We start from the raw sequence: 15,508 nt of genomic DNA on the forward strand, positions 1-15,508 counted from the left end.
CACTAAAAGTCGAGCAAAGATCAATTATAGATCTAGATTTATCTAAAATTTTATTTAATTCACATTTATCTAATGTTAGTATTCTACTGTATCTAAGTTACTGATACACGATACGACTGTGTAAGCGTTATCTATGATTCTACGCATTTAAATGTTTAGCGGTTGGATGGAAATGGCGCGCGCAACTGAAATGCGATGCAACAGGAGTCGTTAACTACAAACAGTATCGAATGTTTTGTACTAACAATTACTAACAAAGATATACCGTTAGCAACAGAACCTTTGTGGATATTAATGTCAAATAAAGGTGACATCGGGTGTTTTTTGTTAGAGGTTTGAATTTAGACTACCGTACCTACCGTTATATACCGTATTTACCACGGGGAGTGCTCAGAAGAGTTGTTTGGAACAATTCCTGCCGCCGTGTTCCGTCATCGGACGACCCGACAGACCGCCAAGTTCCATCCACACCACCTCGATGGCTGGCAATCCACAACCGTGCGGTTTTCGCGTAGCTTTCTACCGCGTACCGCCGCGTTGTGGAATGGTCTGTCCTCGGCGGTATTTCCAAACCGCTACGACTTAGGGTCCTTCAAGAAGCGAGCGTATCATCTTCTCAAAGGCCGGCAACGCATCTGCGATTCCTCTGGTATTGCAGATGTCCATGGGCGTCGATGAACACCTTGGTGTTGCCGCTGCTCGTTTGTCCCCTTCTCTTATAAAAAAAAAAAAAAGAATACTAGGTGTTTTACGGTGCCATGATAATCTTATAACAAACGCTCAAGTTGGTTATTGTTTGGAATAGCATAGTTAGCATAGTGCGTTGTTTCAAAGAGAGAAAGAACTACACTATGATTTATTACAGAATGAATATTCCTGATTGTACTAAATGTGAACGAATGTACAACTGTAACAACGTAGGTATATATAACGGGTTTAGACTTAACCCTTAACATTTTAAACACAAAATTTCTGCAGCCCCGAGCCATTGCGGGCGCTTTCACCCTAAATCAGAGATTCCCAAAGCGGTCTTGATAGACACCCTATAGTCCAAAAAAAACCCAGGGCGGGTACAATGACTGGAAATATTGTTGTGCGTCTACAAGTTCAAGAAGAAATGTACCACGGGTAGATTGAAAGAAGTAAAATTTTCAAGTGGTCTTTTAATAATAAATAAATTAAGGCTTGACCATAATCCCCAATGAAGTTGTGATATGGCGGAAACATTGATTCCGACGATCTATTCCACTACTTTGCGAGTAAAAAGTTTGGGTATCACTGCTCTAACGCATTATAAAGCGTACAGTTTCGACTGTCGCTAACCGATGCAATATATCAAGAGTGCTCCAAATCTCCCCTAAAGGCAAGGTCAACAAAAATTCCCAACATCCCTCTCTAATCAGTGCACCGCATCCGACTTTTGTTGACGCAAAACCTAAACCAACGGTGGCCTTCTATTGCTCCATTGTTTGGTTTTCATTACGACATGTGCGCGGGAGGTCATCGCATTAAAATTGTATTGTTGTAGATATTAAATCCAGTATAACAGATGTGGGCGGAGAAAAAAATCTCTGACGCGAATCGTATTAGCCACTGATATTTGTACAAGGCGATACGCTGCACGGAATTAATTTTATTTTGATTAACTATAAAACTTGAATGGATAGTAAAAAGCAAATTTGTTTTCGATATATTTGATTTACAGCAACCAGTATTAAAATTTTAAGGAAAAGTTCAACTAATTATTTATTCATTTTTGAAAAAAAAATTCGTCACTTGAACTTTCAACATCTAACGCCATCTATAACTTAAAAGTTTCAACTAAAACCAAGCCAGTATTCTGAATTCAATCACATTCCATTGTGCTACAGCTTCATTCAAGCTAGTTAAATAAATCCAACAATTGAAAGGGTTTTACGGCTTTTCCACAAATACCAGTAAATCCGATGGTTTATTTTGGTATCAAATGAAGGCTTTGTTTCAATTAATGTCATAGCTTGCAAAGCGAACTATTGCTGAGCAATTCTAATTAATAAAGTTGCCCTAACAATTCCAATTTGAATTCATTACATTCGTTGTTAAATTCTGTAAAAGTTAAAAGATAAATTGAAGGAAAAAAGAAAGATACAAAAGAAATGTTTACCGAAACAAGAGCGAAACGTTACAGCCATAAGCCGTGATACGTCGTAAACGAAAAAAGGCGTGGGAGAAATCTTCGTAATACTTTAGCCGTTTATACGGCTCTTGCGGGATAAGGGTTGCCACTTCTCAGGAGTTACATTATGTTGTGTGATTTGATGTTCGCTGAATTTTCACGGCCGTTCTGTTTTATAGTTAGGTTACATTTGAATTTACAACCCTAGATAGCTGTACATATATTTCTTCCCTTTTTATGCAAGAATAACTTGGAACTTGTTTGGCGTAAAAATTTGAAATAGCAGATGTTACATTTTAGATTCTTGTAGGACTTATAAGATATTAAAACAAGAAGATTCTATTTCGTTATTTTATTTTCTTATGATTCTGAGAGGAATATAATTTCATGTATTATTGTTATTTATAAACAACAGCAAGCATCAGATATATGACCGTCTTTTACGTGTTTGCCAAATTATTTTATCTCGAGACACTGTTTGAAGTTTTTGTACAAAAATAATAAATTAATTCTAAGTGAACTCATAGAAAATAAATTTCCCTAGACCTTTTATAAGTGTAAAAATTTCAAATGAAAGTTTAATTTTTTGATCAAACATTCGAACTCTACCTAACCTAACCTAACCACTGGAACACTGGAATATATATTTTGCATTGCGAAACTTACACCTTCCGAATAGTAACGATGCGTAAAATATATTACAAATCATGATACAGAGTACAGAAAGATCCTTCAAATAAACGATACAATATCTATTCTATAGCAATGAATAGTCTATAAAGACCATTTTATGAGGTTAGATAAAACCTTAAACGACAAGAGATAGACCACGGACTAAACACTGCAATCACCTCAACCATTATCTTAATAGAATTGCCTGCATTCACACATAGAACTTTATTAAAGTCAATGCGGTTGCAAATATTTTTTTAAACATAAACGTTAGCATAGATTAATATAAATAAGTATACTTCATTCATCATCATTAGCTCACTAAAGGATAAGGTCCTAAGGGAGCCTACCCTAAGTTAGGGGTGACTAGGCCATAGTCAACCAAGTGCTGGTTGGTTGACTTCATACTTCTTCTTCAGACTTCTTTTTTTGGTTCAATGATGCCATGTGGTAAAAACTTTCTATTTTAAAAGTAAACAAAATTAGGCCATTAGATACGCCCCGTGCCGCCATCTAGCGTGACGGAACAGATGTACTCCCCTACAATAAAAAGCTGAAAACACACCCACGCGTTTTTATTATAACGTTCTTAATTTTCAATAGCAAATGGTACCTACTGTACGGTTACCAAAATATTTATTATTACTTTTATTTTACTAAAGATTTATATGACAGCAATCGTTCCTACTAACCTTGAATAACATAAACCTACGGTCTTATAAATTATTTAAATAATTAGGAATTAAGTGTAAATAAAATTTAGAGAATTTACGTTAAAATAAAATTCATATAAAATTCTAAGAATAGTATTAATTCTGTCCCGTATTCAATTTTCAAAATATTAAAATTTTTCAAAATTACTTATTATTATTTATTAACGACAGTGATGATCCCGCAAAAAAATACTTGTTGGGTGCACGAATAGGCAGTGTCGAGCAGTGAAACCACGACCACACAGAAAACAGTCGTGAAGTGGAAGCAATTCCGTGTTTCGTTTGATGAGTGTGGTGCCGGAGGCCTAATTTTAGTCCCCCTTCCCGTCCCACCCTTTTCTTATTAGGAAAGGATGGAATGGGATGAATTTAGTGGAAGAGGGGATGTATAAAAGGGCAAATATCCTCTTTCTGTATGTATGATTGCGGATGTCTATTGACCGCAGTCTTTTAATATAAAAAAAAATCCGAACTATCATCTAGTATTGATTTGTGAAAATCTAATGGACTGTTGAGACTTCAAGCTATTCATTATAAAGCACTCAGCAAAGAAATTCCACAAATAAGTAACTTGCAACTAAACCATTAATTTTCTTACAAAGGACAATCGCGTGAGGAACAATGTCTTATATCAATTTGTAGACAGTTTAAAGTATAACACAAAGTCCAGGGTAATTTAACATCTGCTAACATTCACACATTGAAATAATACCTTACTGTGAATTTTAAACCACGTGACACTTGTATACGAATACTATAACTATCTCTGTTTTATACAAAGAAAATGAAAGAGATAGTGGTATTGTACAAGTGAAGATTCACTGTTATACAGACAAATCGCTGCACAGAATAAAGGACTTCACACAGTTGACTATGGGTTGACGTGCTTCCGTTTGTACGTGGTGATTTATTTTTAATTATACGATGACGGGAATAGAAAATGTCGTAGAAAATTTTATTAAAATTTCGACCTTATCTTTGTCTAGTTGTTCATGAAAATATGCTGTTAGTTTTACAGAAAAATTATGTTAAAATTATTTATATTATAATATTATGTCTATTTTACAAAACAATATTTTGTAATATCTGCCTACGCTACTGGGTAATATAACAAAAATAAAAATTATAATTTATAAAATTAAAATCAAAATTCGACAAAATGATTACTGACCCCTAACCCCTGACTAGATGGACCCCCGATGGGTTCGAAACTAGTCGGTGCCGTCACCGGACGATCAAACGTGAGTTAAGCCGTTTCTTAATTAATTAAAAATGATTACTTAAAAAAATAAAAATAAATGTTCTAAAAACTTGCACTGCTGCAATACATTTATTCTGATTGTACCAGTTGCGCCCTCTGTGCAGACGCGACTAAACTATTGTACGATTTTTGTGAAAATATTTGCATTTATTTTTATCTGTGCTGCTCTGGCATTCTACCTATATTGTACTTTATATCGAATACTGCTTTTCAGATTTCTATTGCTAAATATTTAAAATCATAGTATACTAGCTGTCGCCCGCGACTCCGTCCGCGCGGAATTAAAAAAAAAACAATTTAATAAGTAGCCTAAATTTTCTTCCAGACTATGTACTACACATTTATGCCAAATTTTCAATTAACAATTATTCATCCATCCATACATTCGCATCTATAACATTAAGTAAGATTACATTTAAGTTATGAATCTGGTCGATTAAAGATGTCATATTTTATGTATCACAATTGCTATCATAAGTTAAACATAATATATCATATTAAATGTAAATAAAAAGCGAAACATATGTAAATCAAGCATATTTAAATATATAAATATCCCGGAGAAATATTTAACAACCAATGAAATATTCATAAATATTTAATGGTGTAATTAAGTCGAAACATAAGTTGGAATTCACGTATTAATATTGTAAATTCTTCAAATGATAATGAAGGAAAACATTAATATTCTATTAAAGGGTCGCTATCATAAACTATATCAACAAGATTTGTCATTAGACATTTGAATAATTAAATCTGGGAAATATTAATGATTCAAAATTCTATTAGGATTGCGTCAATCAGGATAAAGACTTGTACATATAATTGCGAAAGCGATATTGAAGAAAAGGGAAGTTAAATATGAAATTAACCTTGTTATGATTCAAAACCTAATCCATACCAAAACTGCAAATGTCATACTGAATTTGACGTTCGTGCTAGGCCCACAGTTCGTGCTAATTTCTTCTTCGTGTTCCTGTTTGCTTACATATCTAAGTGTGATCGGGGCGATAGTAACGTCGGTGGGTATGACGAGTGGAACGATTTGTTTCCGTCCAAACGCCGCGGCCAACAATAGCCGGTTGTCGCCGCAACCAATTATCCGGTAACAATCACCAATTAAATTGGACTCATTCGAAATTGGATTTCGTCGACAATCGAAGACTAGATCGTCTATTGTCTTTTATTAATTTATCGGACTTTGATTTTAACTTGACCTATTAGGTTAATATTACAAGTACTATATTGATCAGCTAATGACCAATATATATTTTCTTATAAAATGAAGCCCTCTGTTCCCCTTCTTCGAAGGTAACGGATCGAATGACATCTTAATCGCCTATTTGCGTTCAGGCAATTAGGCTCCAGTAGGTCACATTTTATATACTTGTGAAGAACATTACCCTACTGTCAATCGGCCAAAAAGAGCTAAAATTTAAGTTTAAAAAGTTTAACTTTAACACAACTTAATTAATCTATACATTATCTTAATTCGAAGGGAAATATTTATTCGTTTGTTCTATGATGTTTTGTTTCAAATGAGTAAATTATTGTATTGGATTGGACTTCCTGCGTCATTCTTTTATAGCCAAAGTAAACTTTAATAAGTATAATCCTTACTTCCTTACTAATATTATAAATGCGAAAGTAACTCTGTCTGTCTGTCTGTCTCGCTTTCACGCCAAAACTACTGAACCGATTTAAATGAAATTTGGTACACAGATAGTCTAGAGCCTCAAAAAGAACATTTCTACTTTTAACGCGAAAAAACGTTGTAAGGGGTTGAAAGTGGGGGTGGTAATCTGTATGGAATTATCTACGTAATATTTTATATTCTGTTCTCTGTTCTTTTCTCTGTTCTGTTCTTTATTCTGTTCTCTGTTCTGTTCGTTGTTCCGTTCTTTATTCTGTTCTCTGTTCTGTTCTTTGTTCTGTTCTTTATTCTGTTCTTTGTTCTGTTCTGTTCTTTATTCTGTTCTCTGTTCTGTTCTCTGTTCTGTTCTTTGTTCTGTTCTTTATTCTGTTCTCTGTTCTGTTCTTTGTTCTGTTCTTTATTCTGTTCTCTGTTCTGTTCTTTGTTCTGTTCTCTGTTCTGTTCTTTGTTCTATTCTCTGTTCTGTTCTTTGTTCTCTGTTCTGTTCTTTATACTCTTCACTGTTCTGTTCTTTATTCTGTTCTCTGTTCTGTTCTCTGTTCTGTTCGTTGTTCTGTTCTTTATTCTGTTATTTATTCTGTTTTCTGTTCTGTTCTTAGTTCTGTTTTTTATTCTGTTCTCTGTTCTGTTCTTTGTTCTGTTCTCTGTTCTGTTCTTTGTTATGTTCTTTGTTCTGTTCTTTATTCTGTTCTTAGTGCTGTTCTTTATTCTGTTCTCTGTTCTGTTCTTAGTTCTGTTTTTTATTCTGTTCTCTGTTCTGTTCTTTGTTCTGTTCTCTGTTCTGTTCTTTGTTATGTTCTTTGTTCTGTTCTTTGTTCTGTTCTTTGTTCTGTTCTTTATTCTGTTCTTAGTGCTGTTCTTTATTCTGTTCTCTGTTCTGTTCTTTATTCTGTTCTCTGTTCTGTTCTTTGTTATGTTCTTTGTTCTGTTCTTTATTCTGTTCTTAGTGCTGTTCTTTATTCTGTTCTCTGTTCTGTTCTTAGTTCTGTTTTTTATTCTGTTCTCTGTTCTGTTCTTTGTTCTGTTCTCTGTTCTGTTCTTTGTTATGTTCTTTGTTCTGTTCTTTATTCTGTTCTTAGTGCTGTTCTTTATTCTGTTCTCTGTTCTGTTCTCTGTTCTGTTCTTTGTTCTGTTCTTTGTTCTGTTCTTTATTCTGTTCTTTGTTCTGTTCTTTATTCTGTTCTCTGTTCTGTTCTTTGTTCTGTTCGCTGTTCTGTTCTTTAAACTCTTCTCTGTTCTGTTCTTTGTTCTGTTCTCTTTTCTGTTCTTTGTTCTGTTCTCTGTTCTGTTCTTTATTCTGTTCTCTTCTTTATTCTGTTCTCTGTTCTGTTCGTTGTTCTGTTCTTTATTCTGTTCTCTGTTATGTTCTTTGTTCTGTTCTATATTCCGTTCTCTGTTCTGTTCTCTGGTCTGTTCTTTGTTCTGTGCTCTGTTCTGTTCTTTGTTCTGTTCTCTGTTCCGTTCTTTTTTTTCTGTTCTCTGATCTGTTCTGGTCTTTATTCTGTTCTCTGTTCTGTTCTTTGTTTTGTTCTTTAATTTGTTCTCTGTTCTGTTCTTTATTCTGTTCTCTGTTCTTTTCTCTGTTTCTTTTCTTTTGTTCTTGTTGTTGTTTGTTTGAAGACATCTCCGGAACGGCTTAACAGATGATGACATTTTGCACAGATTCTACATAGTATGAAAGAACATAAAAGCTACTAGTAAGTTTTTTTTAATTCCGAATAGAGGGAGTCGCGGGCGACAGCTAGTATTCTAATAAGTTTATTATTGTAACACTTACCAAAGATTAAAATGTTGATTTTAGTACCAAATAAAAGATATAAATAGAAAAATAATGTTGTATTAATTCAGTTGGTATTCGAAATGTTATCAAGAAAACATTCCTATCAATAAAACAAACTTTATATCGTACATAAAGGCAGCGACACACGCAAGTGTATTCCAGCTTGACTATGGGATACAAAACGGCCAATTGAATTCGGTTTTATTATAGAAAAAAAGGTTCGCTTCGGAATAACGGACGCTCGGCTATCGGATAGTGTTGATTCAGACGCATAAACTTGTATTGTCGTCCTATTATACATTATCATGTAAATTCGGTGAGACGAAGCAAGACGCCAAATAAACTGTGAACTTCGGTTTAATTTTATTTCTATCTAAGCATTTAATTTACTCGAAATTGTTTAAAAATTTTAGACTCAAATCTATTTTTATTCAATTTTGTAAAAACAGATGTTGAATTCCTAATGCACTAAACTAATTGACTATATTTTTAATTCACATTTAATTCAAAGTAATACTTTTTTTTCAATTCGGTCATGTTTAAAAATACAAAGTTAGTATGAATGTTCCCATTGGGCCGATTGACCGATAGGATTTTGAACATTAACACATATTGTTTAAGCATACAATATTTTTGGCATTGACGAAGGCCGGTTCAGTAGTGGAGTGCTGTTGATAATGATATTTATAGAATAACTAGCTGTCGCGCGCGACTCCGTCCGCGCGCATTTAAAAAAAAAACTTAAAGGCGGGGGGTATGAAAAAATAGATGTTGGCCGATTCTCAGACCTACTCAATATGCTCACAAAATTTCATGAGAATCGGTCAAGCCGTTTCGGAGGAGTTTAATCACAAACACCGCGACACGAGAATTTTATATATTAGATTTAGAACACGATTCAAAGTTTCAAACGTAGATGGAAAATTGAATTAAAATAAATCAAATTGTATAATTGAGCGAGGTCACTAGTTAGTATAGTCGTAGACAGTGCTATGTTTATCTTGGGGCGCATCGTTTGCACATTCCCCAAACACGAAGTCTGAAAGATCGAAGTACAAAGTTGATTCTATACTTGACCTAGTTGCGATCACTAAACATTTGTAGGGAGAGCAATGTCAATGTTTGATATTTTACATCTGGATTAGTTTATCGAAACACCATTTGTGCCACAAAAATACTTCCAATAGATTCAAGTATTGAAAATACAAACAAAAATCGTTTTTCGCTTGCGTTTTTGTTTTAGAAAGCAGGTTCCGTCCATTGGGGCCAGTAAAAACAAATACCTAAAATGTCTCACTAACAAATCGTGAATGTCGCCCGTTTGTAATTTGTCTAGGCACAATAAAGACTCTGTAACAAATATAAAATTAAACTTTGTGAATGAATTCATTCGATATGAAGTTTACCGACTGTTTATAATTTGCCTAGGGAAAATACAAACGTGAGTATATTTTCTTGTATTTATCGCAAACGTCTAAAATAGTTTGAAAAGTTTGTTCGTTGACAATATTTTACTATCGTAATTTAATTAGGTTATTGTTATTTTGAATATCTTCGTTACAAAATCATCAATTACGCATGTTTCCTAAATAACATGGAAGCTGCCAAGCGTAATATTGGATTCCAGCAAGTGTAACTAAGTTCGCAACAAATTAAATTTTCTCTTTGGCAGTTCAGATTTATTGTTGTTGAAATCAACGTTGAAACTTTTTCGGGTATCGAATTGCGTTTGATGTAAGCTTAAGATTTTTTTTTGTGTCCAAAAATGTTTGTAACATGATCAAATTACCAAAGAAAAATCTTAAATTCTTAAAAGATTTAATATCTTTTCATATAACCTTTTATTTCTTTGACTTGTATAGTTACAGTCTAGACTCGAGGGCTGTGAATGTGGTTTTGATCTTTGAATATGCTACAATGCCCACAGTTGCAAAGCGAAGACGAATTTATAAAAATTAATCATCGTTTTTTCTTAAATTGTTACTACCTACAACGATAATATCCATATTTCTAGCTTGTTGACTTGATACATATAATATCTCTAATGTTAAAAATGCGAAAGTTGGGATGTTAGAAGGTATCTTAAAAACGGTTCTACGTGTCTCGTTGAAATTTGGCATAGATGTAGAACATATTCTGAAAAGACATATAGGCTACTAATTAAGTGTTTTTTAATTCCGCAATAATAACAATAATTCAATAATTCTTATTACAGCAATATTTTATTCCATTCCAAACATATTGTTAATCTAAATATCTTAAAACTCAGACGTTTGGTAATTTATTCAATACTAGTTATTTAAACGGTTAAAAATACAAAACAGAGCAAGGTCACAGTATAATCTGTTTCTTTAATATAAATAAAATTGAAACACTTTTGGTTTAAGGCCTCAATAAACTTTTCACGTCGCACGTAACATCTGTACGCGATAACTCTATACGACTTATTTATTGGAGTTAAAAATGTTCTTAAACAACTTCTTTATTGTATAGAATTTTATGGTAAAACAACAAGATATTCTTTCAGTTTTTTTTTTACATTTCAAATCAGGGAATGTTAAAACTTAAGAAACATTTCAAGGTCATATTTATAGTTTGAAGAGTCTAATAATACATGTTTAATTTTAATTCTTTTATAATAAAATTACGAAAAATAATGATCAGATTACTGCTTGGCATTAAAAAGAGACATAAATTGAATACTGATGTTTTAAATGCGGTTGTAATAAACTCAAAACGAAAAAAATATTTCTGTTATAATATTTCTGAAATACGTACTTTTCTCGAAATGTTTTCCTTCTCTGTACACGTAGTTAATGGATTGTAAAATGTTTATTACCAATTTTGTTGGCGCTTAAAATTGTAATTAACCATTTCAATGCTATAAAGTGGAATTCACTCGTTTAAGGTTAACTTATTTCAGACGTTATACTTAAAATTGCTTAAAACTGTGCTTACATTGACAACAAGTTTGACAACATATCTTTTGAAATAGGTTTCACGACAGTGAAAACGCAAACGGTTACAAATGCGGATGTAAGTGTACAGAGAAAAATTCACATTACACTATTATCGTGCCGAGTGCAAGGCGGAATAAATTACAATAACTTATGAAAAAATAGCGTACATAATCAAACAATAGAATATCGCCATGGGACAAACGTCACGAGGAATGTATGTAAATTCAAAACACTGTGATTACTTTTACGAGCATTAAGAAATGCTATTAACAAACCAAAGCTAATCATTGATAACATGGACATTGAAGAGAGTAGACGTTTGTATAGAAAATAAATATCGGTGAAAATGTTTCCAAGAATAGTACACTTTATAGCAGTTTTAATGTTAATAAAACTAGTTACAAATGTAGGTGAGAAAGCATTTAAAGCGTGCAAAGATTACGGACAGACGATGCTGGAGTGTCACAACGTGTTATTCCCAACTTCTAGGGTCAGAGTACCAATAGATTTACTTTTATATCCACATATGGTACTGATAGGCTTTGCAAAAAGCGAAGAAGAAAAACCAACTTGGAAATGTGGTGGAAGCTTAATAAGTGAAGACTGGGTACTAACAGCAGCTCACTGTATCGAAGACCCAATTTATGGGACTCCAAGTGTGTTAAGAATTGGTACAGCAACGTTTGAATTTGACGAAGTAGACGAGTTAGCACAGGAGAGAAGAATAGCAGAAATTATTCCACATCCAAAATATAAGCCACCGTCGAAGTATCATGACATTGCATTGATGAGAAGTAAACCGGCTTTCATACTTAATCGTGACATAAGGATTGCTTGCTTACATTTAGTTGATCATATTCCAACTTCGAATCTAACAGCTATTGGATTCGGAACCACTGTATCAGGTGTAGCGACTGGCAGTCAGACCCTGATGAAAGTTGACGTTGACATAATTAACAATACAGTATGTAACAAATCCATGAGATATTTAATTAGAAGAAAGATATTAGCTCGAGGTATAACTGAAGAACAACTATGTGCCGGTGACTATGAGAATGGAGGAAGAGACACATGTCAGGGTGATTCTGGTGGTCCTTTGCAGATTATGATTGATAGAGTTGATTGCATTAAAACTTTTCCATTACATACTTTGGTGGGAGTTACGTCTTTTGGCAGAGACTGTGGGAGAAGAATGGCACCAGGCGTATATACTAGAGTTTCCAGATATATAGATTGGATTGAAAGTATAGTGTGGCCAACATAAAATGCTACTACTTCAACAACAATTGTTTTCAAGTAAAATAGATTAAACAATTTTGAAAGTTGTCATATAGGGATTTTAATAAAAAAAAACGTTGAGAATAATAGTAAACTTCATTCCATAGGTATGGAAGTTGGAACTTATAAATTTTGGATATGCTAAATTTAAGATATTCGTAATGACTTACAGGATAAATCATTGAAATTATTGACACGAGTAAAACAAAGAAAAACAATCACAAACCTAAACCTTGTTGATACATGCTTAATATTCAGAGATATGTACATTTTGTCACTGCGATTTTTTCGCAAAAAAATTCACAAACACATAATTTTACTCACCCTTACAGCGAACATCGCATTTAACTTATAAAATATGCAGAGGTAAAAGCAAAACACCGTACCTGAAACAAAAGGCAAGGATATATGAGTACGCAGTAAATTGTCAGTAGGAAAATAACACAGCAACACATACAGTATGTTTTAAAATTCTCAAATTATATTATACTCTTTTATTCCGATGTATTGTGTGAAAAATGTTAGAAATACAAAAATACGTGTTATATTGAACTTTTTTACAGAAACATTGCTTGACATAAATCATCAACCTTTGTGGGTGGTGAGAACTATAGAAATAAATTTAATCAAGAAAATATTTTAACCTGATAGAATTTACCGTATGTTGCCACCGTCAATACACAGCGCTAAAACACTATTACTGTCTGTACTGAGAATACTGAGCCGATAGTAGATAGTAGTTTTCATTCGGGAATGAGAGTTAGCAATACGTTTCTGAACAAATATTTTGGACATTGCGAACCCATAGTAGTGACAGTGTCTCTTTGTCTAAAAACTGAGAAAAGATACATTTTTATATCGAACATCGATTTATAATACTGTTAATTATATTTCTCTAAATTCGAATGACTTTTTTATTTCAGAAATACCCATTAAATATAAATAAGTTTACGGAGAAATATTGCCGAAGAAAATATTTGTAAAAGAAAACTTACCCAGTTATTCCTTGAAAACTGAATCTTTTAATTTAAACAGAAATAAATGAAAACTGAATCTTTTAATTTAAACAGAAATAAATAACTTTCGAAGGAGTATTCTACGAATTTAGTTTGTTCATTACTTTTTATTGACAACCTATTTAGGTCTTATAAATGTTTTTTTTTCTGTAACCAGTTAAGAGAATTTCTACAAATAATAAAACAGCATTGAACAAGTTTTTCCTTTTCAAAATGTTATTTAAATAAATCAACTTTAAACCAGATTAGTGTTATGGTTTCGAATCCCGCCACTCGACTTTTGGTCGACAAATTCTAGCACAAGCTACAAGCTTATTTGGAATGGATAAAACAAATTACTTTCAAATTTTGACGCTACTAAAAAAAAATTGAAATATTATTATCACTTAAAGGACAACAATCTGACAAAGAGATTTTTAATCCCAACGAAATTAAGAAAACATCATTAAAATGTCTTACAGACGAATTTCAATCTAAGTTAGTCAGTAAACAGGATTATAAGTCAAAAAAAGAAGTAAATTAATTTGCATATTATTCAAGGCGCGGAGAGCCGGGCAATTGAAGTTTGGATTAACTTTAAAAGTCGTCTTATTACACAAAAACACAATTTACAACTTACACGACGAAAATTGTGTAATGTCCATTTAAACTTTCACAGACAAACTTTCCGCGAGACGAATTACTTACTTGGTTTAAGTTGAGATGTGTTCACAATGAGCGACTCAATCAATCGTACGTGATTCAATCGAGTAGAGAAAATATTTTGTGGTTATATTTTAAACCAAAAACTAAACTAAACTATTTTTAGGTTAATTTCATTTATTATTTACAAATAGAAGGTTATCTTACTTTTTACTAATATTATAAATGCGAATGTTTGGATAGATGTATATTTTTTACTACGTAGTTAGTTAGTTAAAACGGCTTAACAGATTTCGATGACATTTGACACTGATGTACTACATAGTCTAGAAGAGTACATAGACTACTTACTAATATTTTTTATTCCGCGCAGACGAAGTCACGAGTTAGTTGTATTATAATTCCATGTTATACACAATACATTTAACTCTTTGTATAAAAAAAAAATAGCCGACTTCAAAACAAAAAAAACTATCTCAAACAAAATGCGCTCAAAAGTAACTTAAAAAAAACAATTTCAAACAAAATGCACTCAAAAGTAACGTAAAAAAACAATTTCAAACAAAATGCACTCAAAAGTAACGTAAAAAAAACAATTTCAAACAAAATTCACTCAAAAGTAACATAAAAAACAATCTCAAACAAAATACACTAAAAAGAAACAAAATAATGTCATGAAAACTTCTTTCTTTCTTTCTTCTCTCTTTCAAAAACCCTTTAAACTCTAAAGAAAGTTCTCTTCTTTCTTGTAACATGTCTATATTGTATAATTATTGTTATTTTGGAGTCGGTTTCGGCCTAAGTAGGGACATAAACGTGAGTATGTCTAATACATCTCAAATATAAAATGTCACCTATTTACTTCGGCCGACACCGACTCCAAAATAACAATAATTATACAATATAGACATGTTACAAGAAGGAAGAGAACTTTCTTTAGAGTTTAGAGGGTTTTTGAAAGAGAGAAGAAAGAAAGAAAGAAGTTTTCATGACATTATTTTGTTTCTTTTTAGTGTATTTTGTTTGAGATTGTTTTTTATGGTACTTTTGAATGCATTTTGTTTGAAATTGTTTTTTTATGTTACTTTTGAGTGAATTTTGTTTGAAATTGTTTTTTTTACGTTACTTTTGAGTGCATTTTGTTTGAAATTGTTTTTTTACGTTACTTTTGAGTGCATTTTGTTTGAAATTGTTTTTTTTAAGTTACTTTTGAGCGCATTTTGTTTGAGATAGTTTTTTTTGTTTTGAAGTCGGCTATTTTTTTTTCTTAAAATGTTTGTTTTATTTCTCAATTTTTAGTGAATTTGAAGTTTAATTACAAATTTCCTTAATACGTATAAGGACATAAATAAGACAAATAAAGAAAAGGACTTTCCT

General features: G+C 32.4%; 2 protein-coding genes across 2 annotated transcripts in view; one reads left to right on the top strand and one right to left on the bottom strand.

Moving 5' to 3' along the window:
- LOC106716885 overlaps nt 1-15,508 on the bottom strand; it is a 322,836-nt gene that overhangs the window by 85,356 nt on the left and 221,972 nt on the right. The window lies entirely within an intron of this gene.
- On the top strand, nt 10,959-12,530 carry LOC106716900 (serine protease snake). The gene has a single exon (XM_014510554.2). The coding sequence runs from the start codon at nt 11,542-11,544 to the stop codon at nt 12,457-12,459; it is 918 nt and encodes a 305-aa protein (XP_014366040.2). The 5' UTR covers nt 10,959-11,541; the 3' UTR covers nt 12,460-12,530.

The sequence above is a fragment of the Papilio machaon genome, chromosome 23, assembly GCF_912999745.1.
Source record: "Papilio machaon chromosome 23, ilPapMach1.1, whole genome shotgun sequence".
In the NCBI taxonomy this organism is placed as follows: Eukaryota; Metazoa; Arthropoda; class Insecta; order Lepidoptera; family Papilionidae; genus Papilio; species Papilio machaon.

What these genes read in the sequence shown, in the direction of transcription:
- LOC106716900 (XM_014510554.2), top strand. Translation starts at nt 11,542, where the DNA reads ATGTTTCCAAGAATAGTACACTTTATAGCAGTTTTAATGTTAATAAAA.